The sequence below is a fragment of the Hordeum vulgare genome, chromosome 1H, assembly GCF_904849725.1.
Source record: "Hordeum vulgare subsp. vulgare chromosome 1H, MorexV3_pseudomolecules_assembly, whole genome shotgun sequence".
In the NCBI taxonomy this organism is placed as follows: Eukaryota; Viridiplantae; Streptophyta; class Magnoliopsida; order Poales; family Poaceae; genus Hordeum; species Hordeum vulgare.
This window is the reverse complement of record NC_058518.1, coordinates 350,068,759-350,093,665: the sequence shown is the minus strand read 5'-3', so window position 1 is coordinate 350,093,665 and position 24,907 is coordinate 350,068,759. Positions and strand designations below refer to the sequence as shown.

Here is a 24,907-nt window from a genome sequence, read left to right as displayed (position 1 = left end):
ATGATGTACTCACCAGCCAGTCTTGCAGTTCAACGATCTCTGAATTGCTACATATCTGTAAAACATTGATAAAAGACAGTTACAGAAGTTGTAGGTGTTCATGCCATCATTGCCAGTGTACATAGCCTGCAACACCAGTCTTCTCTTAGAGATTTGGTATCTTTATGTCACAAATTGTACAAATCTGTCGAATTCGTAGTTGTTTTTCAGAATATCTGATTGCTTATCGATCGCTGCAATGCAGCTGGCTCTCAAGAAATGTCCAATAAATGGAACCAAACTGGTTTCTTCAGCCAATTTGACATATGATTCTCAAGGTTTCCGAAAGCAAAATGATATGGTAACAAGAACATAAACATCAACTACAGTCACATAACAGAGATCAGTCAAATAACTAGGACATGCATAAAACGAGTAACTAGTTCAAAACCTAGGTTTCCCAAAAGATGCAGCAGACCAATACTAGTATTTCACATCGATCAGTTACATGACACAGTAACATCACCAACCCAGCTACTCCACCAATTTCCATTGAGCAACCCAAATTCTAGATAAACAGCACCCAACTACAGTTGCTAGAGATGCATCTAAGAGGAGGTGAACTTTGTGACTGCCTTGGTGCCCTCGGAGACGGCGTGCTTGGCGAGCTCCCCAGGGAGGACGAGGCGGACGGAGGTCTGGATCTCCCGGGAGGTGATGGTGGGCTTCTTGTTGTAGCGGGCGAGCTTGGCAGCCTCCCCGGCGAGCTTCTCGAAGATGTCGTTGATGAAGGAGTTCATGATGGACATGGCCTTGGAGGAGATGCCGATGTCGGGGTGGACCTGCTTGAGCACCTTGAAGATGTAGATCTTGTAGGTCTCCACGCTCTTCTTGCCCTTCTTCTTGCCCTTCTTCTCGCCGCCGCCCTCCTTGGAGGCGGTCTTGCCCGCCGGCAGCCGCTTCTCGGCCTTGGGCTTCTTCCCGGCGGGGACCTTCTCGGCCTTCTCAGTGGCGGGCTCCTCCTCCGCGGGCTTCTTCGCCGCCGGCTTCTTCTCCGCCTTGGGGGGCATCGCTGCTTCGAGGGAGCGGCGAGGGAAGGGGCGCTGGTTTGTTTGTGCGGGAAAGATTGGGATATTTGGAACGAGATGTGCGGGAAGGAGAGGGGCGGGTGGGTTTATACAGGGAGAGGTGTGAGCGCTGATTGGTGGAGGGGTAAGTGGCTCGGATCCGTGACGTGGAACGGTGTGAAGCGTTCGCTGCTATTGAAATTGGACGATCCTGATTTGTTCCGGTGCGGATAGCTATGGGGCAAAAACATAGGCGGAACGGATGAATATAAGTTTTGGTGTTGAGATGTTTGGTTTACATTCATATATATTATTGGTCATTTATCACACGGTTCTTAAAACACTTTTAGGTTTGATTCATTGAAAACCGATGTTCGGTCGTTTCTAGCGAGGCAGGCTCAAGCCATGCGAATAGACGCACATGGATGGCTCGTTATAAAGGCATTAGCATTTAATCACTCATCCCCTTCGTCCTTCTAGGTCAACCCCGAAATCCCGCATCGCCGCTATAGCTGCCGCCTGCCTCTGCGAGCGCCTCTCCGGCCTTGAGACCTCTACGGCTCAGCGTGGGCATTCGGGTATTTTGATTATTTCGGTTCGGGTAGTTCGGTTTATGGGTAATTCGGGTATTCAATAATGGGAACCAAAATTATTTCTGTCAAAAAAATACCCGGACCCAAATTATCCAAAATTTTGGTTCGGGTAATTCGGGTACCCAAAATACCCAAAATATTCTGAGCATACATCAACTTTTGATATGAATAACTCGGATAGTATGGGTATTTTTGGTAATATGAGTATTTTAGTTAGTACGGGTAACAAGTTAGTGTAATAATAGCATGAAAAATTTGGACAGTATGAATAATTTGGGTAGTATAGGTATTTCGGGTTTTCCACACTAGAACCCGAACCCTAGCCCGAAAACCGAATAGTCAAGAAATGAGAACCGAACCCTTACCCGATACCCGAATTACCCGACATTATGGGTAATTCGGTTCGGTTCGGGTTCGGGTAGCGGGTTCGGGTACCCAGACGCCCAGGGTGATCTACGGTCGTCGGGCCCATCTCATCATCGCCTCGCCGTCGGGGGAGACAATGACGCCAACGAAGCTTCTTGAGGTCCTCACGTGCGACAACCAGATGTGGAATTGAGATGCCATCGACAAAATCTTGTCAACCTCACCCTGTTATGCAGCTTCTCTTTGCCGCAAGTGTTGCTGCAACTTCCTCAAAGCAACTTTCTCGCAGATACGTCTCCAACGTATCTACTTTTCCAAATATTTTTATTTATTTTTTGAACTCTAATTTGCATGAGTTGAATGAAACTAACCCCCGACTAACGTTGTTTTCAGCACAAATACATTGATGTTGTTTTTGTGTAGAAATAAAAGTTCTCATAATTGGACGAAACTTTTTATGATTTTTTTCTACGAATTATAATGAATTACGAAGCAAAGACCTACCAAAGGGGGTTTGTGTGGACCGCGAGGCAATAGGGCGCAACCACCCTCTAGGTCGCGCCCTTTTGTGTAGTGGGCCCACGAGGCTCCTCCTATCCTATTTCTAGTCCTATAAATTCACATACTCAAAGAAAAAATCAGAGAGGAATTTTCATTGCGATCTACGAGTTGGAGTTGCCGCCACCTCGTATTCTTCCTTGAGAGAACTGATCTAGAGTCTGTTTTGGGCTCCGAAAAGGGGGGTTCGTCACCGTCATCATCACCAAACCTTCTCCATCAACTACTCCATGATGCTCACCATAGGGAGTGAGTAATTCCTTTGCAGGCTTACTGGACGGTGATGGGTGTGGATGGAATTGATCATGTAATTGAGTTAATTTGACAGGGCCTGATCCCTAGTATCGATTATGTTTTGAGATTTATGTTGCTATGACTTTACTATGCTTAATGCTTGTCACTAGGGCCCGAGTGCCATGATTTCATATGTGAACCTATTATTTTTTCATGAATATAAGAGTGATTTGGACCCTGTCTTGCAAGTTGTATGCACCTATTGTGTGTCTTCATCCACATACCCCAAGTTGACAATAATTGGGATTCTTTTCGGTGATTGCCGTAATTTGAGAAGTTCATGTATTCACGATGTGTTAATGCTTTGTTCTCTTCCTATATTAAAAGATGTGGTACTTGCATGTGTCCGAGGACAGTCATGACCATAGTTCGGTTTAGCCAAACACCTGGTCTCGTGTAATCGGTCCCCACAGCTTCCCATGGTATCATAAGCGCAAAATTGTGCCTTTGAGGCACATACTTTGCTGGTGGTGAGGTGTTGATGTGTGGAGCGTTTCCTTATTTAGTTTGATCATGGGAGAGATCCGGAACTGCGGCAGAGCACGAGCTCGTTTGTGTTCCTTAACGGTTCCTTGGGATGTTGGAGTCGTATTTCCAGCTTGTACTTCGGCTGCCAAAGCTGTCGTATGTTCCTATGTTCGGAGGGGTCACTTAGTGTTACCATTGATGATAATGACACCCTTAGGTCCCGACATCTTTAGCTTTACGTATGCATAATGGGGAATGGCTTTAAAGCGAGCGAACGTTGTACGACCGAGGAGTGCATGATACACGTTGTGAAAAGGAACAATGTCGAAGATCAAGTCTTCATTGTGGAAGTTATCGGGCGAACCAAACACTACTTACAGAGTTATGGTGCCCGAACAACGCGCCTCGATGTCAAGAATTATTCCTCTGAAGGTGGTGGTGTTGGGTTTGATCCTTGACGGGTCAATACCTATTTTACTCATTGTGTGTGAGTAAATTAGATTGAAGCTACTTTCTTCGTCCATGAGGAGTCGAGTCAAATGGTACCCATCAATGATGGGGTCGAGCACCAAGGTTGTCGAACCCCCATGCCAAATACTGGTTGGGTGATCCGTGCAGATGTAAGTGATCAGACATGCCGATCATGGGTTATACTTTGGGTCTACTCGCTCTATGGCGTACACGGCGTGAAGTGCTCGTTTCCTCTCCTTTTTGGTATGTGCGTTACATAGATCATATTCACGGTTTTCACCTCAAGAGGAACATGCTTTTGGCCCCAGTTGTTCGGCCCATGAGGTTCTTCATCGTCCTTGTCGGGGGGATTCTTCTCATGGTCCTCGGGTATATTTTCGCTCGTATGTTTGATTACCCAATAGTTACAGTTGGTGTGACTAGCGGCTTATTTTGGGTGTCGTGGATCTGGTAGGGCATGTCTAGTATTTTTTATAATGTGGTCTACCCATCCCGATTCCCTTCAGAAGGTTTTTTTCTCGGTCCGGACCTGGAGTTGCTATCTCCGGCATTAACTGTCATGTCTTCAGCTTCACCACCATTGTGTCGACGTTTGTTCTTGTTGCGTCGTGGCTTTCCATTGCCATTCCGGACTGTAGAAGTTATGGGGTTTGCATGAGGGTTGTTCCGACGGGCTAGCCAAGTATCCTCGCCCGCACAGAAGCGGGTCATGAGCGAGGTAAGGGATATCATTGTTCTCGGCCTCTCGGTCATGAGAGAGGTAAGGTCATGAGCGTCCGGGCTAACCATTCATCTCGTATATTGTTTCTGAAGGAAGCTAATGCCTCAGCCTCCGAACAATCGATAATTTGATTTTTCTTAGTGAGGAATCGATTCCAAAATTGCTGGGATGACTCATCAACTTGTTGGATGATATGGCTCAAGTCATCGGACCGAGGCGGTCGAACATAAGATGGGGTGATCCCGCTACCGGGTTCCCATGTGTCGAGGGCGTGACGAAAGAGAGGCAATGTGCAACGGGCAACATACGACGCAAACATACGGTACATCTCATACAACATTTGCATACGGTTCACGACACGTCCCATCGGTATACCTTCGAAGCGTGCGATTCGGAGGGTTTCGGTTCGTTGTAGGAGAGCAACGATCGTCGTGGTCGTCGTGGATGTCGTGGAATCTCCGGTCTCGTCGACGATAGTTGTTCGCTTGGCGTCGGTTCACGGGTCTTCGGCGACGATAGTCGAACACGTTCCCGGGGGTTGATACGCCTCCATCGTATCTACTTTTTCAAACTCTTTTGCCCTTGTTTTGAATTCTAATTTGCATGATTTGAATGGAACTAACCTGGAGTGACGCTATTTTCAGCAGAATTGCCTTGGTGTTATTTTTGTGCAGAAATCAAAGTTCTCATAACGTCCTGAAAATTTATGGGGAACATTTTTGGAAAATATGAAAAATACCTGCGCAAAGATCCACCTGAGGGGGTGGGCCAGTGGGCCACGAGCCCTGGCACCGCCCCCCTGGTGGCGGTGGGCAAGCTTGTGGGGCCCACGTAGCTCTGTCGCCCCCAATCTCAGCTCTATAAGTTCACTTTCGTCCTAGAAAAAATAAAAAGAGAAGATTTCGTCGCGTTTGCGATACGGAGGCGCCACCACCACTACTGGAATCTGCTGGTTTGCCGACAGCCAGAGCTGACGGCAAAGGACAATTTAACGGACGGCAAAGGCTTTGCCGTCAGTGTGTTGTCGGCAAAGGAACCGACCAAGATTTTATCGGCAATCACCTTCTTGGCCGTCAGCTGAAGGTCGACAGACGGCAAAGACTTTGCCATCAGCTTTGTGGCACGGGCTGACGGCAAAGAGCAATGGCAGCAACGGCTCAAAGCCGAGCCCCGTTAGAAGGTTAACGGCAGGCTTTGCCCACAGCCGTAGCAAAGCTGACGGCAAAGCCGAAACCCTGGGTCTCGTGTGTCCCCTCTTTGCCCACAGCCATAGCAAAGCTGACGGCAACGCCGAAAACCTGGGTCCCCTTGGTCCCCTCTTTGCCGACAGCTGGAGCACAGCTGACGGCAAAGCCGAAAATGTGGGAAAATTTGGTATTCCCAGAGTTGCCAAGATACACAGGTTGCCGCCACGTGTCTTCTTTGCCGTCAGTCCACCGACGGCAAAGTCGTTGCCGTCAGTAAGTTGTAGGCAAAGACCCTCTCTTCTTTTTTTCATATTTGTTTTCTGTTAATTCCTTGCATTTGCAAACACATAGATACAAACAACAACATATATATATTTGCCCAGCGCCTAAACAGCACCACAAGTGCATCACAAAGTGCAAACAGCACAACACAAGTGCATCACAAAGTGCAAACAACACGAATATATGTAATTAAAGTGAAAACAAGATCACAAAGTATTACAAAGCATCACAAGTGCATCCGCAAATACAAGTGCATTACAAAGTTCATCTAAGACTACACAAGTGCATTACAAAGTCCCTCGAGCATCCATCCATATGCCATGCTGCTTTATCAAAATCTGCATAATGAGAAAGAAGTTAGAAGAAGAATACAATAAGAAAGAAGTTATCTAAATTAAGCTAAGCAATTAGAAGAAGAAGTGGAAGAAGAAGAAGAAGAAGAACAAGAACAAGAAGAACAAGAAGAAGAAGTGGAAGAAGAAGAAGAAGAAGAACAACAACAAGAAGAAGAAGAAGAAGAAGAAGATGGAGAAAAAGAAAGAAGAGAAGTTATTTTTTTCTCCTCTTTCTTCTTCTCTTATTTCTTCATCTCTTGTTTGTTCTTCTCTTCTGGTTTATTTTAAAACTTTCTAAACTAATTATGTCATTTTTGAGCTCTAATATCAACTAGAATTTACTAAGCTAACTAAAGCATGGCTAATATCAACTAGAATTTACTAAGCTAACTAAAGCATGGCATAATCTAAGTTGATCTAAACAATAAGAAGAAAAAGAAGGAGAGGAATAACTTACCGAATGCCAAGAAACGGAGGAGAAGCTCCATCTCCGTTGGTCGCTGGGTTGCTAGGGCTCTCACCAGGAGAAGTAAAGGGATCGTGGGATTCAACTCTCGAATGATGCTGCAACAAGGCAAGAGTTAAAATATGTGGTTAGCACGGCGACAGACAATGGTATAAGACCGTGCAAGGTTGGTCATTGAAAGGGAACTCACCGTTCCCACCGAAGAAGGCATCGGCGGAGGGGGCGGCAAACCTTGCTTCTCACACATAGCCTGCAAATTAGTTTTCGAGGAATCAAAGAAATAGCCTTGTTGCGTCTCACACATAGCCTTGCTTCTCACACAACTGACTTACCGCAACGAAGTCGTGCATGGCCTTCGCATGGGCATTATTGCGTGCCCTCTCCTCCTCAAGCAACCTCTGCGTATTACGGTCCCTCTCCACCAACAAGAGCCTGGTGGCCTCCCTCTCCTTCATAAGTGCGGCCTGCAACCACTCCTCAAAAGGAATTTTCATCATCCATCCAGGGACAAAAGAACGAAAGAAATAATGAAGAAAACTAACCTCGATGGAAAGATCAACTGGCCTCGCGCGTTGCCGTATTACAGGAGCGGAGCTCGTTTGCCTCACCTTGATCTGAGATAGAGTCTTAGTGATAGGGACAGAGCCATCACACATGGCCAGCGTGCCATGACTCTTACCGCCACCAGAGATCATCAACGCCTCTGGATCGATAGGATTCTGGCTCGGGTCAAAGTCAGGCCCGCGCAGCTGTTTGACCACCTCAGAATAAGACGTCATCTTGTTGTAGGCGGACAGGCTTGTGTACACCGACGGCCCGTCCCCCTCAAACTATGCCTTCGCCGTCTTGTACGAGCCCTTATGGGCCATGCTAAACGCGGCGTATCCCTGAGGCTCGGGCTGGTTATTGTGTTTGGCCTACACGAAAAGACAAATAATTAGTACAACAAAAATCATGAACGAATGAATTATTGATGAAACAAAACAAGGAACACATACCCATTTTTTGGCGTATTGCTTGATGTTGGCATTGCCTTGGTGGTGTGGCACACCAACCAATTGGGCACGACGGTCCTTGGCCATAGTGTGGGTGCTCAACCAAGCCTCTGTGCACCACCTGTCCACTATCATCTCCCAACAATCCATCTTATCGGCCAACCATCTCGGGGGCACATATGAATGTAAGTTAATGAAGAATGAAACTAAGTATTATAACTAAATAGACCTAACTAGCCCTAAGAATTGATCTTTGGAATGTACATACCTCCATGTACTCGGTCTTATCAAGGTAAATCTTTCGACATTCAGTCTTTGTCTTCGGCTCCCCTTGCTTGGCGTACCAATCTCGAACATCCTGAATACGCAACTCGTGCCTCATGTTATTCAATAAACTCTTGCACTCTTTCACGAGGTTCTTCTTGGCCGCCTCCTCTGTCCCCTCCTCGACCCTAAAGTAACTCTGCAATTATGCCAAATAGATGCATAGATGAATAGTGAAATGATTTGGAAGGAAATAACAATATATAACATTGTATACTTTTTATTGGGTAAAATAATAGTTACCCAAAAATCAGCCAACACCTTGTCGGCCATGCTCACGCAAACAACACGATTGACATGTGTGTTTTCCGGGAGCAGAGCGGCTTGGTAGTGCTCCCACTTGAGTCCTGGCTCGGGAACCATACCCTCAGCGGGCAACTGCACTATCCCGGGGAAGTGCTCCCTAAGTAAAGCACCAAGGAGGCAGTTTGGATTCCGGGTATTCTTCGGGTAATCCCACCCCCTACAAATGATAAGGCAAAGACATTAGCTACTTGGTGAAATATAATGATATAAGGTACACAATATATATCAACTTACTTCTCGCCATTTGGCTTAATGAACGCCCTGTGCTGCAACTCCAATAGGTCTGGAACTCGTGTCATACCACGTTGGTAGACCGACTTGCTGGCAGGCCCCTCAGCCTCTACCTCAGCCCCCTCCACCTCTGCCTTCCCCTCAGCACCCTTCGCCTCAGCCTCCGCCTCAGCACCCTCCGCCTCAGCCCCCTCCGTCTCAGCCTCCGCCTCAGCACCCTCCGCCTCATCCCCCTACATCGGTGTCTGCTCCTGGACGGGAGGATCCCGCACCGGTGACACCCTCGTCTGCAAGGGTGAAGTGGCTGAGACAGAAGTAGCCGAGGGTGGTGGCGACTGGCTCCTATCATGCAGCCTCCCTCTCCCATGACCACGTCCTCTGCCTCTCTTCTTTCCTACGCCTCTCCCATGGGGCTCCTCGGCAAAGCTCTGCAACAAAGTTCTCCGTAGCTGCCGAGGTGCTATCCTCAACTTATCCCCGCCTGCCATGTCTCACCACCTGTAACAATAAATAGTTAAATAATTAGTACAAATTCAAGGACAATAATTAAATGAACAATAATAAATACATGAATAATTCAACTAATAATTGAATAATTAAACAACAATGTTTGGATGCATACAAAGTACTAATAGTCTGGATCATCTGTCTCTTCTCCATGGTCAATTGAAGCAAAATCATCATCAGTGTCACACGTGTCGTCATGACTGATATCGTCATCGGTTTCAGGGACATCATGTGGAAGGCCTTTTTGTAACCGATCAAGCATTGATAGCTCATCGGCATTGGTAACTTCTTCTACTTCCACTTCTTCCTCATCATCACGTGAGTCTTGTTCCTCCGTGTTCAAGGTGGTCGTAGAGCAATTTCGGGTACGACGTCTGACGCCACGTGATTCTTGGAAGAATTTCTCCATCATATGTTATTGGGTCAATTTGAGGTTCATAATCGTCTTCATTTGGGGGAGGTGGTCTAAGATGTGGCGGCACATCGAACACAACATACCAACCTTCCAGGTTCTTAACACTTTGACGACAATATGGCAGATAGAAAACTTGGGTGGCCTGTTGAGCCACAATATAGACATCGGCACCGCTTAACTGCCTGTCTTGTCGAATTTCGACAATCCCAAGATGTTCATGAGTCTGTCTTGTCTTAGTAGGATCGAACCAATGACATTTGAACACAACAACATTCGGAGGATTTTCACCATAATAATGAAGTTCGTAGACTTCTTCAAGTCTTCCATAATACTCGACACCTCCCTCTCCTATAGCAGAGACACCAGAATTGTTTGTTTTTCGACCGGGCATGGAAAGCTCTTTGCTAGCAGTACGAAAGCGATACCCGTTGATGTCGTACTTTTGAAATGTACGGACCTTAAAGTCAAAACCATTAGCTATTTGTCTCAATTCATCGTCGACTTGCTCATCTGAATTAGCCTAGAAGTTAAGAAAAGATAGAATTTGGTGTGTTACTCATGAGTAATAGCAACAAAGGAAATCACTTATTATATATAAGGGAGGTACCATTTTTTTGAACCAAGAGATGAAACCGGGATAGCCGCCTCCTGTCTTTTCAAGAAGTTCATACTCGAGAATGGATTCTTTTTTGATTGCAACACCATTCAAGAATTGTTCGGCGTATCGACTGTATCAATTAATAATAGTTGTTAGACATAAAACTTGTTAAAAGTTGCAAAACAATGTACAGAGCACTTACTCGATGTATGGCCGAACTTCTGTTAAGTTGTTCAATATATACATCGTTAGTGTACACCACTCCTCAACGCACAGCAACTTTGGTTTTCCCACACCAGAAGGTGCGAGCTTCCCTTTGAAGAGGCTGAGATTGGATTCACGTCGTTTGGGGTCGCCCAGATTGTACCGAGGCTTTGGATTATGCAAGCTGTGCATAGTGGCATCATAGTGTGCTGTTACGAAGTTTGCCGCCTCCTCGGTAATGAACGCCTCGGCCATCGATGCTTCAATTCTACGTTTATTTTTACATTTTCCTCGAAGTGTCTTCTGCATTCTTTCAGTTGCGTAGCACCAACGATTTTGCATAGGGCCACCCAATCTTGCCTCGGTTGGGAGATGCAAAATCGTGTGTTGCATCGGATTAAAGAAGCCCGGTGGAAAAATCTTCTCTAACTTGCAGAGCAACTCAGGCGCCAACTCTTCCATGTCATCTATCAAGGCACGCGACAACTCTTTAGCACAAAGAACATGGAAGAAATAGCTCAACTCGGCCAATACTAGCCATTCAGCCTCGGGGATATAGCCGCGCAACATCACCGGCATTATCCGCTCAAGCCATATGTGCCAATCATGACTCTTGAGCCCAATTTTTTTCATTTTTTCAATGCTCACTCCCCTCGCTAGATTCGCAGCATACCCATCGGGGAACAACAACTTTTTTTGCACCCACAAGAGGATTTCCCTTATTGCTCCCTTCTCAAGATTGTACCAGGCACGTGGTTTGGACCAATTTTTTCTTCCTTTTGGTTCTCGCATGTTTAGTGATGGCCTATCACACAGAGTCTCTTGGTCAACTCTAGCCTTTGTATTATCTTTGCCCTTATCAATGCCGAAAAATGTGCCAAGAAGGGCCTCGGCGGTATTATTTTCAGTGTGCATCATGTCAATGTTGTGTGGAAGTAAGAGGTCTTCGAAGTAGGGGAGATCCCAGATGCATGGCCTGTGGGTCCAGGCGTGTTCCTCATTATAACCCAAGAAATACCCTGGACGGTTTGGATCAGGCTCCATAGATTTTAATTGTTCATTAATTTGTACCCCCGTCAGCGCAGGTGGTGCTGAGTGTTTGACAACTTTACTTTTCATGAAATTCTTCTTGTCTTTTCTGAATGGATGGTCCATAGGCAAGAACTGTCTATGCAAGTCAAAGCAGGAATACTTCCCACCCGTCGGCAACCAATGAAACTTAAGAGCTACCTTGCATTGTGGGCATGGGAACCTTCCATGCACCCACCAGGCAACGAAAAGCGCAAATGCCGACAGATCATGCAACGAGTATTGGTACCAAACATACATTTGAAAGTTCTCTTTCTTAGCTGCGTCGTATGTGTTGACCCCATTCACCCAAGCTTCTTTCAAGTCATCCATCAGCGGTTGCATGTACACACTCATATTCTTCCCCGGGTAGTTTGGCCCTGGAACTATCAACGTCAAAAATATGTGCTTTCTTTGCATAATGGATGATGGTGGAAGATTGAGGGGAATGACAAATACAGGCCAGCAACTATATTGGGTAGCCGTCATACCAAAAGGATTGAACCCATCGAGGCTGATGGCGATTCGGCAATTCCTTGGTTCTTTAGCTTTTTCCTTATGTATACTATCGAATGCCTTCCATGCGTCACCATCTGAAGGGTGTACCAACATCGGAACTCCGTGTTCATATAATTCTTTCCTAATTCCATGTTTGTGCCATGTCATCTGTTTTGTTGTTTCTTCGAGCATGTAAAGTCATTGAAGTCTTGGTAGGATCGGCAGATACCGTAGGACACCCACGGGGATTTTGCTCTGCTTCTTCTCACCTTCACCGTTTTCTACCTCAATATATCTGGAGGACTTGCAAAATGGACAATATGTTTCGTCCGCATACTCTTTCCTAAATAAGGCACATCCCTTCTCACAAGCATGTATCTGCTCATCCGGCATCTTGAGTGCACTAAGGATTTTGTCTGACTCATATAGGTTTGAAGGCATAATATGACCTTCTGGTAGAAAGCGCCCAAATAGGGTCATCACTGAGTCAAACAGGTCTCTTCCAATGTTGAATTGGGCTTTCAGAGCCATTACTTGTGCGATGGCATCTAGCTGAAAAATCTTAGTGTGCTCGTGAAGAGGACGTTTTGAAGACTCCAACATGGCATAGAAGGCTTTCGCGGATTCCTCCATCTCTTCGTCCTTGTTCCGAGCATCATCAAAGTCATTCACCATGTCTTCAATCCCTGTACCATAATCATCGGTGCGCTGACGCAACACCTCGTCTCTGTTACGTTGGGCTGACTCACCATGAAATGTCCACAAGGTATAGCCGGGAGTAAAACCACGCATCTGCAGGTGTTTACCCATTACATCCTTTGTGTGTCGCGAATAATTCTTGCACTTAGTGCAGGGGCACCATGTTTTTGGCTGGCCTTTAGAAAATGTCGTTTCAACGAATTCATAGGTTTTGCTCAACCATTCATCGGTCATATCTCTCTAACTATGGTGACCGGTGTACATCCATTGACGATCAGTCATTCTGGCAAGCTAGCTACATAGTATCCACATATAAAAAAAATATAAATTATCAGTTCATCAAGTATGTTAAATTAATTATGGCCATTTTTTAATCATGGTTAATACATTGGGATGCACGGCATGCACACCTACCAGCTACTAGGTAAAGATGGGTCCTAATCCCACCCGAGTATGTGTAGGTTGGGTCATTTCCTCATGCTCTGCTCCCGACCCAACGCAAAATTTCGACAGCACCTCCCCGCTGTTCTCCTGATACACGTCTCGGCAACTAACCGAGAGGATGTGTACCCGTGGAACAACAAGGAGGAGCTGTCGAAACTCTGCATGAGATCCAGAGCAAAGCGTGGGAAACGACCCAATCTACACATACCTGGGTTGTCCATGGATAACGTTGGATAATTCGAAAGAATCACCGTTATAAATATGCAAATGCATGCATATTTATGACAGGAACCCTTTCGAACGGGAGACGCATATTGGTTATGCAACAACTTTGCATTTTAATACTAAAAATACCTAGCTAGATAGTGTCATTAGCACGAAGGCCGGAACAGAGCAAAATAAAGGGGGTGGAGAAGGAGTTAACAAATGTGCTCACTTTCGAATGGAGGGGAGGTCGTCGAAAACCAAACCCTCGCGGAGAAGCTACTGCACATTTAAATGCACTCAATCAACACAAATACGCACTCGCGGTAATTAAATAATTGCTAACTAAATTTAACTTTTCTCCCCCTTCTACTTTCTCTTTTTCCTTTTCTTCTTCTTCTTTCTCTTTTTCTACTCGCAGTAATTAAATAATTGCTAACTAAATAATTCTCCCCCTTCTTCTTTCTTTTTTTCCTTTTCTTATTCTTCTTCTTCTCTTAATCTCCTTCTAATTGCTAACTAAATAATTGCTAACTAAATTTAACTTAAAATCTACCACTAAAAATCTACCATTAAGTAATTGCTAACTAAATTTAACTAAAAATCTACTACTAACAGATCTAACTAACATAGAAAAATAAACTAAAAAAAGAAAAAAAGGGGAGGAGGAGCTCACCGACGAGTCGGGCGGGGCTGGCGCTGGGCGGGGTTGGCGCGGGGTGGGGCATGCAGTTAGGTCGTGTGCACGGGGGAAAACACCGAGCTATGCCTTCAGCTAGCTGTCGGCAAAGACAACCGTTAGGCTTTGCCGTCAGCTGGCTGTCGGCAAAGCGGTGCCCCGTTAAGCTGTGGTCAGACGTGGGACCGGGGAGCTCCCTATGCCATCAGCCTCCCTATGCCGTTAGTGTTTTTCTCCTTTGCCGTCAGCTGGCTGACGGCTTAGACAAAGCGGACGACATAGATTATCTATGCCGGCAGCCTCTCCTATGCCGTCAGCATTTATTTTGGCTGAGGGCAAAGTCTCTTTGCCGTCAGCCCCGTGAAATTTCTGACGGCAAAGCTGAAAGCTGTTGGCAAATTATGTTTTTCCAGTAGTGCACAACCTGTTCTTCATCTGGAGGGCATATTTGGAGTCCGTTTTGGGCTCCGGAGAGGGGAAATCGTCGCCATCGTCATCATCAACCTTCTTCCCTCTTCAATTCCATGAAGCTCTTTGTCGTTCGTGAGTAATCTATTCGTAGGCTCGCTCGGCGGTGAGGAGTAGGATGAGATCTATCATGAAATCGAGTTAGTTTTGATGGGGATTGATCCCTAGCATCCCCAAGCTTGAGCTCTTTCCACTCTTTATCTCTTTGTCCATAAGAACTTCACCCAAAACTTGAAAACTTCACAACACAAACTTAAACAGAAACCCGTGATAACATTAGTACAAGAAAGCAAACCACCACTTCCTTAGGTACTGTAGCAAACTTAAATTCTACTTGTGATGATGTTGGGTTACTGTACTTTCAGTCTTCCATGGCTAATACCCCCCGATACTATCCATAGTTTCATCAAAATAAGCAATCAATACAACAAAAACAGAATATGTTAACAGCACACCAATCTGTAGCAATCTGTATATTTCGTATACCTATGGTACTTCAAAAATTCTGAAAAATTACGACAGTCTGAAGAATTTTTGTAGCAAACAGCAGCAAAAAGAATCAACTCAAAAGCTCTTACAGAAAAAAACAAAAATTCTTTTCGTAAGCAGAAAGTTTCTGCCTTTTTCCAGCATGACCAAACGATCATCCCCAAGACTAATCATAACGGTTTTGCTTGGCACAAACGCAAAAAGAAACACAAAAAACACAATCATAACATAATTATGAAAGTGTGGAAAACACAAAACAGAAAGAAAAATGATAGATTCGTTGGGTTGCCTCCCAACAAGCACTTTTGTTTAACGCCCTTAGCTAGGCATTCGATGATGCTCTCACAAAAGACAAGAATTGAAGCACAACGAGAGCATCCTAAAGCATGTGAAAATCACATCTAAGTCTAACATACTTCCTATGCATAGGCATTTTATAGGAAAATAGATTGTCAAGACAACCAATAGTTGCCATATGCAAGGAAGAAGAAAGAGACAATAGCAATCTCCACATAACGATAGGTAATTTGGTAACATGAAAGTTTCTACCAAAATATTTTCCTCTCTCATAGCAATTACATGTAGGATCATATTCAAATTCAACAATATAGCTATCCCATAGGATATTCTTTTCATGATCCACATGCACGCAAAGTTGACGCTCTTCAAAAATAGTGGGATTGTCATCAACTAAAGTTATGACGTCTCCAAACCCACTTCCAATATTATTGAAAATATCATATTCATCATGGGGTTTGAACAAATTTTCAAGATCATAAGAAAGATCATCACCCCAATCATGATTATTGCAACAAGTAGTGGACAAAGCAAAACTAGCATCCCCAAGCTTAGGGTTTTGCATATTTTTAGCATGATTGTCACTAATAGGATTTATAGAGAAATCATTGCAGTCATGCTTTTCATCCAAGGAGCCCTCGTGAATCACTTCATGAATTTCTTCCTCACAATTTTTTCAGATTCACGCATCTTACGCAAAACTCCAAAGAAATAGTCAATTGCCCTCAACTCAATAGCAATTTGTTCCACACGAGTGGGTCTCTTAAAGAGACTAGCAAGTGGATGAGGATGCATATCACTAGATTTTCAGCAAGCGAAGATGCAAGCATATTGAGGGCACATGGCACACAAGCGAGCAAGAAAACCGGCAAAGGCAAAAGAAAACGGCGAAGGCGAAAGGCGAATGAAAACGACAAATGTGAAGTGGGGGAGAGGAAAATGAGAGGCAACTGGCAACAAAAGTAAATGCAAGAGAAGAGTTTGTGAGACCTACTTGGATAGATCTTGATTTCTCCTCCCCGGCAACGGTGCCAGAAATAGGCGTGTTGACGGGAGATTATTCTTGTCTTGATCTTCCTGGGCAAGCGATCCTCCTACCCGGCAACGGCGCCAGAAATACTTCTGCTACTGCAACAAAAGACCTTCCAACGGTGCCAGAAATAGGAGTGTTGATTGATACTCCTCAGCAACGGCACCAGGAATCCTTCAGCCGCGGCTACGCCTTAAGGGACTTCCTAGGCAAGTATGCAAAGGATTTCCCCCGTGGACTTGGAGCTTTGCGTTGGTGTTCCCTCGAAGCGGAAAGGGTGATGTAACGTAGCGGTGGTAAGTACTTCCCTCAGTTTGAGAACCAAGGTATCAACCCAGTGGAGGAGTATCTCAAGATCCTGCACAAACACAAAAACTTGCTCCCAACGCTATGAAGGGGTTGTCAATCCCTTATAGATTGTTTGCCAAGTGAGAACTGAAAGCAACAAAGTAACAAAGCAAAGTAAAAGCGGAGGTGTAAACGATGGATGTGAATAGACCCGGGGACCGTAGTGTTTCCTAGTGGCTTCTCTCATGAAAGCAAGTAGACGGTGGGTGAACAAATTACTGTCGAGCAATTGATAGAACCGCGCAAAGTCATGACGATATCTATGCCATGATTGTTTCTATAGGCATCACGTCCGAAACAAGTAGACTGATACTTTCTGCATCTACTCCTATTACTCCACACGTCGACCGCTATCCAGCATGCATCTAGTGTATTAAATCCATAGGAACAGAGTAACGCCTTAAGCAAGATGACATGATGTAGAGGGATAATTTCAAACCAATGATGAAAACACCATCTTTTTACCCTTGATGGCAACTACTTGATGTGTGCCTTGCTGCCCCTAATGTCACTGGGAAAGGTCACCACATGGTAGAACCCAAAACCAAGCACTTCTCCCATTGCAAGAATCATAGATCTAGTTGGCCAAACAAAACCCAAGACTCGGAGAGACTTACAAGGATATCAAATCATGCATATAATAAATCAGCAAAGACTCAAATATATATCATAGATAATCTGATCACAAATCCACAATTCATCGGATCTCGACAAACACACCGCCAAAGAAGATTACATCGGATAGATCTCCATGAAGATCATGGAGAACTTTGTATTGAAGATCCAAGAGAGAGAAGAAGCCGTCTAGCTACTAACTACGAACCTGTAGGTCTGAAGTGAACTACTCACGAGTCATAGGAGGGGCGATGATGATGATGAAGAAGCCCTCCAACTCCAAAGTCCCCTCCGGCACGGCGCTGGGATGGGTCTCCAGATGAGATCTCGCGGAAACGGAAGCTTGCGGCGGTAGAAAAGTATTTTCGAGGCTCCCCTGATTTTTTGTGGAATATTTGGGAATTTATAGGCCAAAGACCTATGTCAGGGGGCGGCCAGGGAGGCCACAAGCCTGCCCACTGACGCCTCCCCCCTGGTGGCGGAGTGGGGACTTGTGGGCTCCCTCGAGCCAACCTGGCTTGGCCCAAAAGCCCCCTGGTCTTCTTCCGTTCGGGAAAAAATCATTTCCGGGTTTTTCTTCCATTTGGATTCCCAAAATCAGATCTGAAAAGAGTCAAAAACACGGAAAAGCAGGAACTGGCACTTGGCACTGAATTAATAAGTTAGTCCCAAAAAAGATATAAAAGGTACATAAAACAACCAAAGAAGACAAGATAACAGCGTGAAACCATCAAAAATTATAGATACGCTTGAGACGTATCAGTAGTCGAATGCGTTCCCGGGGGTGGTCGAGGACGGCGAACTTGTCGACGAACCACGACAGGCGGGGATGGTGCACACGGCCTTCGGCGACGGTAACTAGCGACACAACAGCAACACCAGCGGCAGCAACTAACAACAAGCTACGGCGACACAACAACATGGCAAACTAGCACTATCTAGCAACAGCTAGCTTGAAGCCTAGCAGCTAACTAGCACGAGCAACAACAAACATCTAAAGCAAGCAACAACTAAGCAGACTACGCCACCTAGCAGCAACTAGTAGCAGCCGGCAACAGCACAGCTACCAGCAATAGCAAGCAAGCATGGCAAGTAAACAACATAGGCAGGTAGCAGCAGCAAGAGCATCTCCAAGCAGCAAGCTAGCATCGGTAGGAGGAGGCAATCAGCAGCAACAAGCTAGCAGATAGCTAGCATGGCGACAGCAACAGGGCAAGGCACAACGACAGGCTACGCAGCAGCTTGGCACAGCAACATCAGCAGGCGCAGCAGCAAATCGGCAAGCAGCGGCAGCCAAGCAGCAAGGCAACACACGACAAGCAGGAGGTAGGGGAACGACGGCTGGGCTCCTACAGCAGCAACAGCATCAGCCGGTGGCGAGCACGGCGGCGGCACGGGGCAGAGCCTCGGGATGGCCGGGAACGGTGAGGACGAGGGCACAGCGGCGGGGCGGCGCCGGCGAGCAGCGAGGCGAGGCCCAGGGGCGCCATGGAGGCGACGACATCACGTAGGGCAGCGCGGGGAATGGCGCAGGCGAGCTGCAGAGACCGGGGGGCGGTGCACGGACTCGGCGCAGGCGAGCTGCAGAGGCCGGCAGCGAGAGGACACGTGGGGAGGCGAGGCCAGCAGCACGGTGGAGGAGCTCCTTGAGGGGAACGCGGCGAGGGCCTGGCGGTGCGCGGGGATGGCGAGGGGCGCACGGTGAGCACGCGGGGGAGTTGCTGCGGCGGCTCAGGGCTGGCAACCATGGCGAGCTGCGATGGGATCGGGACTTAGGGAGGCTGCACGAGAAGGGAACAGGGAGGAGGAGGGGATCGGCAGGGCGACGGGGATGATGCGCAGGCACGGGCCGACTCGCTAGGGTTTGGGGCCAGCTGGGCCTTGGGCCTTGGCCGGCTTGCTCCTCTCCCTCTAGCACTTTGGTTTTTTCCCTTTAAAAAAAGGAAACTTAAACAAAAAGAAAAAGGTTTAAACAAAATAAAAATAAAGGCTTTTGACTTCTTGAAACAAAATATGCCCCAACTATAAAATAGATTGGGCACTTTTAACGAATAAAACTAAAACCTTTTTGAAGAATAAAATAAAACCCCTTTTAACAAAAAAAATAAAATAAAAGCTCTTTTAAAGGAGAAAAGAAAATGAGACTCTGTTTTATAAAATAAAAACCCAAGGGTTGCCCCCACATTTAATAAAAGTACTTTTATTTAAAAGAAGACGAACCTTTTTTTAAAAGGGGATAAAACGAAAACTTGAACGCAGCCACAAAACAATTAAAAGAGGAGGGAGGGCGGCATTCCTATTGCACCAAAGACACCGAGAACACTCACAACTCAGATCACACCATGCAACAGATGATGTAAGATGCCATGATGCAAACTACATGATGATGCAACGAGCGAAATATAATCACACGACGGAAACGGAAATAAAGGGGAATCTTCTAGGGCGTCAGCATCGGGCTGTCACAACTCTCCTACACTACAAGAGGATCTCGCCCCGAGATCCAAGAATGAAAGGGGGGAGAGGATGAGAAAGAACAAGAGGTATAAACTTAGTCGCTTCTTTGACAAACGAGTGAAACCAACAATCCTTGAAGGTTGCAAAGAGATGAGGATAGATATGAGAAACAAGCAAGAATTCACGGAAAATTTCGGCAGCACTTCGGTAGGAAAACGGGACAAAAAATTCGATAAGAGAGAATTAGACAATATAGATAACAAACAACTAAATAGAACAAGGGAACACCATGGTCTTGATAGAACAACATAATAGACCCAAAAGAGGAACATCACAAAGCCTCCGGAACAATAGAATATGAACTAGCTCATACGGAAGAATAGAATGAAGAAAATAATGACAACTATCATCACAATAGAATTGAAGAGCCTCCTGACAGAAGAATTGACGTAGCAGTTGGAAAACCTACAACGAAGAACAAGATAGTAGTGGGCTTATTAAAATCATCTCAACATTTATGAGGTGACAACCAACCACTAAAAGAAACAAGGATAGATTGGGAGCAACAAGATATGAACACTTCTTACACAAAGAGGATACATTGAGAACTAGGATTAATGACAAGCACCATGATAGCATAATCCATAGGAAAAGCTTTAGGTGAAATCCAACCCAAGATAGCTCAATGAAGAAATCAAGGGTTGAAATATCTCATGATCATAGAATTGGTGGGTTTAATTATCTCATTCTTGAAAGGAAAACTCTTCGAGGCTCCTACACTAACAAGAAGGCTATAAAACCACTTCAAGGATAAAGGAAGGACAATTGCACATATAAATGCAAGGGAAAGGATACTTGAGGTTCTCCAACAAGAATCTTGAAGAACACTTAAGAATGGATTGAAACCTTGATGAACCACCAAGAAGGACCTCCGTATACGAATTAATGATGCAAAGATATCAAGGTAGAAAAGAATAAGATTATGACCTTGCCAGGATTTAGATGAAGCCTCACAAAGAGATACTTGATAGAACTTGGAACTCCGGAAAAGAAAAGGTAAGAACACTTGAGAAAAAGGAATTGATATCATGAGCCACTCCAGAAGAAGAATTCAGATTACTATGAACAAGAATAAGAATTATGTTATGCCTATCCTTCATCAAGTTTAATTGATGACAAGCAACGGATTTAGCATACAACTTATTCTTATGAAAAGATTGAGGAGAGATAGAGAGAAAAGCACCACTTGAGGCATAATTGAAGGAAGCATCGGTAAGAATTCACAATTGAATGGGAACACCACGAATTAATGGAGATACAAGAGAATGAAGAGATCATAAGCCACCTGAGAAAAAACCACTTGAACAAAGCACCGAAATAATCGAAAGACGAATGAAGAGACAACAATTGAGAAGAATTGAGGATGAAATCTGAAAGCTGAGAACGAAGAATCTTCTAAAATGATGGCCTTCAGAGGAACGAGAAATAAAAACCACTCAGAACTGCACCGGATAGCAAGAAAGGGATACTCATGATTGACAACAATTAAGAAGATGTCACAAAGCTGAAATGATGAATCTCCAAGAGAATGAACCAAGATTGAGAGAAATACCCCTTCGAATTTGCAAGCTGAAAATGATGACGAGAAACAACACCAAGAATACTGAGACACTCCAGAATAATGAAGAATGAAAGGTTGAGCCAATATGAGAATTAATTCAAATAGATCTTAAAGAGGGGATATGACTGATGAAATTCATACTTACGTCATAGTTGGAATAATTAGAGATCTCCGGGAAATGATTAAAAGAGTCAGGAAAGATCCTCGGAAAGAACCATGAAAGATCCTGGGAAAGAACCTGTGGGTTATGGGCCCACTCAAGGAAACCACCGTTAGAAAAGATTGATATTGCACAGGTATGAAGAGAACTAGATGAGGTTAAAAACCTCGAAATAATGAAAGATTTGAAAAATAAGAAACTCTGGGATATCTTCAACACTCTGGATAGAAAAGAGATGAACGAATAACACGATAGCCTCATAAGAATCTGCAACATGGGAAAGAATTTACAAGGATGAAAAGGATATGAAGAACACGGACAACTGAATTAAATTCACCAAAAAAAGATAATCAGATTGAAGGAATGATGCACTAGAACTCCTGAGAATCTTCACAATGAATCACCGGGTAAGAGAGAAAAGAACAGACATCGGAAGCACAATGAAAAGAAAACTCTTGAATGAAAACTGAATCACTGAAGAAAAGGGTGGGAGGGCGGGGAAAAACAAAGACAACTTGGGACAGATGAGATGAACTCCGGGAAAAATTGAGAGAAAGATCTGCAAAAATTAGAAAGGATTGAATTCAGTTGAAGATAAGCACACCGGTTGGATAAAAAAAATTGATATGTCAACTCCGGTTGACAGAATTGATAAGACATTGATTAAGCAAAAGGATTAGCACTCTCATAAAAATATGAGAACACCACTTAGGAAAGATCTGAAATCACCACTTGACATCGAAGCAACTTGAATTACCATATTCCAACAACACAAAGGGATGAGGCTTACAAATATCCAAAACAAACTCATGAGAGAGATTCCCGTTCGATATTTTCGTGGACAGGATCGCACGGGCTCGAACCTTACAGTAGCCATCAAGTGCAAGGCAGTGCACCCGACATACGAAGCGTCCCCGAGTCGTAGCAAGCTACCAGGACTCTTTAAGACACAACGAGAACCGCTGTAAGTCGACCATCAACAAACGAATCCACTAGATGTCGAACCCCAACCTAACATCATGCACTTGTTGGAAGATTGTCCTATAAGTAACTACTTGAATTCCCAACTAAGAATTCCCGAAATTTCTGGTCATGCAATCTGGTACACGGATACAAGGAGTAATATTTCACACAACTCCTATACTAACCCGTCACCTGTATCACATCCGTCAACACACAACCAGAATCTCGGACCTTCATCTATAACAGACCCTCGTGATCACAACGATACAAAGTATGGCAGTACTCCCGACCAATCTGCACCAGTACTGGGGACATCGGTGTTATCTCGCCACTACTAGTATTGAAGCAACTACGAACATCCTTCGATCTGAGATACTAAGAAATTTGAATGATAACAATGTGCTCAAGAATCCCCTGGAGCTCAACTCCCCGGAAGAAAATCAAGTCAGACAGGAGGCACCAAGACAGAACTCCGTCACATCGACATCATATCAATCCCAAGAATATCCGCGTGATCCTAAAAAAATTTGAGTGAGAAGAGGAGTAGAATAAATTATTACGTCAAGATTCCTCACCAGAGCATAGAAGAGGAGAAAAAAGAATCCTACTCTCCGATATATAACTAGACTCAAAGCAGTTTTTACTAGACTCGACTCGGTCAAGTTCGATCAATCAAGGGGCTCCTAGGTCGGTACTGCTCTGATACCAACTTGTCACACCCAAGATGCGACCCTATCCTCAATTTGGCACAAGGGCCTCGTCGGGGATAGAAGCGCATCTCGTCGTGTTGCAAGAATGGATATCGTTACAAGTACATGTACTCAAAAGAAGAGATATATAATAGAATTGGCTTACACTCGCCACAAGCTACATCAGAGTCACAACAGTACAATACATCAACATCAGAGTCATAGCAGTACAGTACGGACGAAAACAAACGAGAAAAGAAGAACGACATCCATCCTTGCTATCCCAGGCTGCCGGCGTGGTACCCATCCTAGATCGATGAAGAAGAAGAAGAAGAAGAAGAAGAAGAAGCAACTCCAAATGAAAAATCAACGCGCTCGCGTCAAGTAACCTTTACATGTACCTGCAACTGGTGTTGTAGTAATCTGTGAGCCACAGGGGACTCAACAATCTCATTTCCAAAGGTATCAAAACTAGAAAAGCTTAATGGGTGAGGTAAGGTTAAGTGGTGAGGTTGCAGCAGCGGCTAAGCATATATTTGGTGGCTAAACTTACGAGTACAAGAAATAAGAGGGGGGGGGGAATCTACGCATAGCGGATGTGACTACTGGTGATCAAATGAATGATCCTGAAGACCTACCTACGTCAGACAGAACCCCACCGTGTCCTCGATCGGAGAAGGAACTCACGAAAGAGACAGTCACGGTTACGCACATAGTTGGCATATTTTAATTAAGTTAACTTCAAGTTATCTAGAACGAGTGTTAAACAAAGTTTCCATGTTGCCACATAACCGCGGGCACGGCTTTCCGAAAGATTTAACCCTATAGGGGTGCTCCAACTAGTCCATCACAAATTATCACAAGCCGCATAGAAATCCTCAATCACGAAGCTCGCAATCTCGTCGGATTCCTTAGTGGAAAACCTCAACTCTGAGATTACCCAAAGCATCACTAGAATCCCGATGCACAAGATATTCCATCAAAGGTAAAACTAATCCAGCAAGGCCACCGACGTGTCGACGATCCCGATAGGAGCCGTGTATTTCGTTCTCAGGACACGACGGATAAGCGAAGCGTACGGTGGTCTGATAGAAATCTCCCGAGTTGCCCCGGGTTGTGTTGGAAATATGCCCTAGAGGCAATAATAAAATGGTTATTATCATATTTCCTTGTTCATGATAATCGTCTATTGTTCATGCTATAATTGTATTAACAGGAAATAGTAATACATGTGTGAATAAATAGATCACAATGTGTCCCTAGCAAGCCTCTAGTTGGCTAGCTCGCTAGTCAATAGATGATCATGGTTTCGTGATCATGGGCATTAGATGTCATTGATAACGGGATCACATCATTGGGAGAATGATGTGATGGACAAGACCCAATCCTAAGCATAGCACTAGATCGTATTGTTCGTATGCTAAAGCTTTTCTAATGTCAAGTATCTTTTCCTTCGACCGTGAGATTGTGCAACTCCCGGATACCGTAGGAGTGCTTTGGGTGTATCAAACGTCACAACATAACTGGGTGACTATAAAGGTGCACTACGGGTACCTTCGAAAGTGTCTGTTGGGTTGGTACGAATCGAGATCGGGATTTGTCACTCCGTGTGATGGAGAGGTATCTCTGGGCCCACTCGGTAGAACATCATCATGAGCTCAATGTGACTAAGGAGTTAGTCACACGATGACTTGCTACGGAACGAGTAAAGAGACTTACCGGTAAAGATATTGAACAAGGTATATGTATACCGACGATCGAATCTCGGGCAAGTTCTATACCGACAGACAAAGGGAATTGTATACGGGATT

General features: G+C 44.8%; 1 protein-coding gene across 1 annotated transcript; it reads right to left on the bottom strand.

Annotated features, from left to right (window-relative positions):
• Nucleotides 1-435: 435 nt before the first annotated feature.
• On the bottom strand, nucleotides 436-1,105 carry LOC123435817 (histone H2B.1-like). Its single transcript, XM_045115593.1, has one exon. The coding sequence runs from the start codon at nucleotides 1,047-1,049 to the stop codon at nucleotides 588-590; it is 462 nt and encodes a 153-aa protein (XP_044971528.1). The 5' UTR covers nucleotides 1,050-1,105; the 3' UTR covers nucleotides 436-587.
• Nucleotides 1,106-24,907: the final 23,802 nt, after the last annotated feature.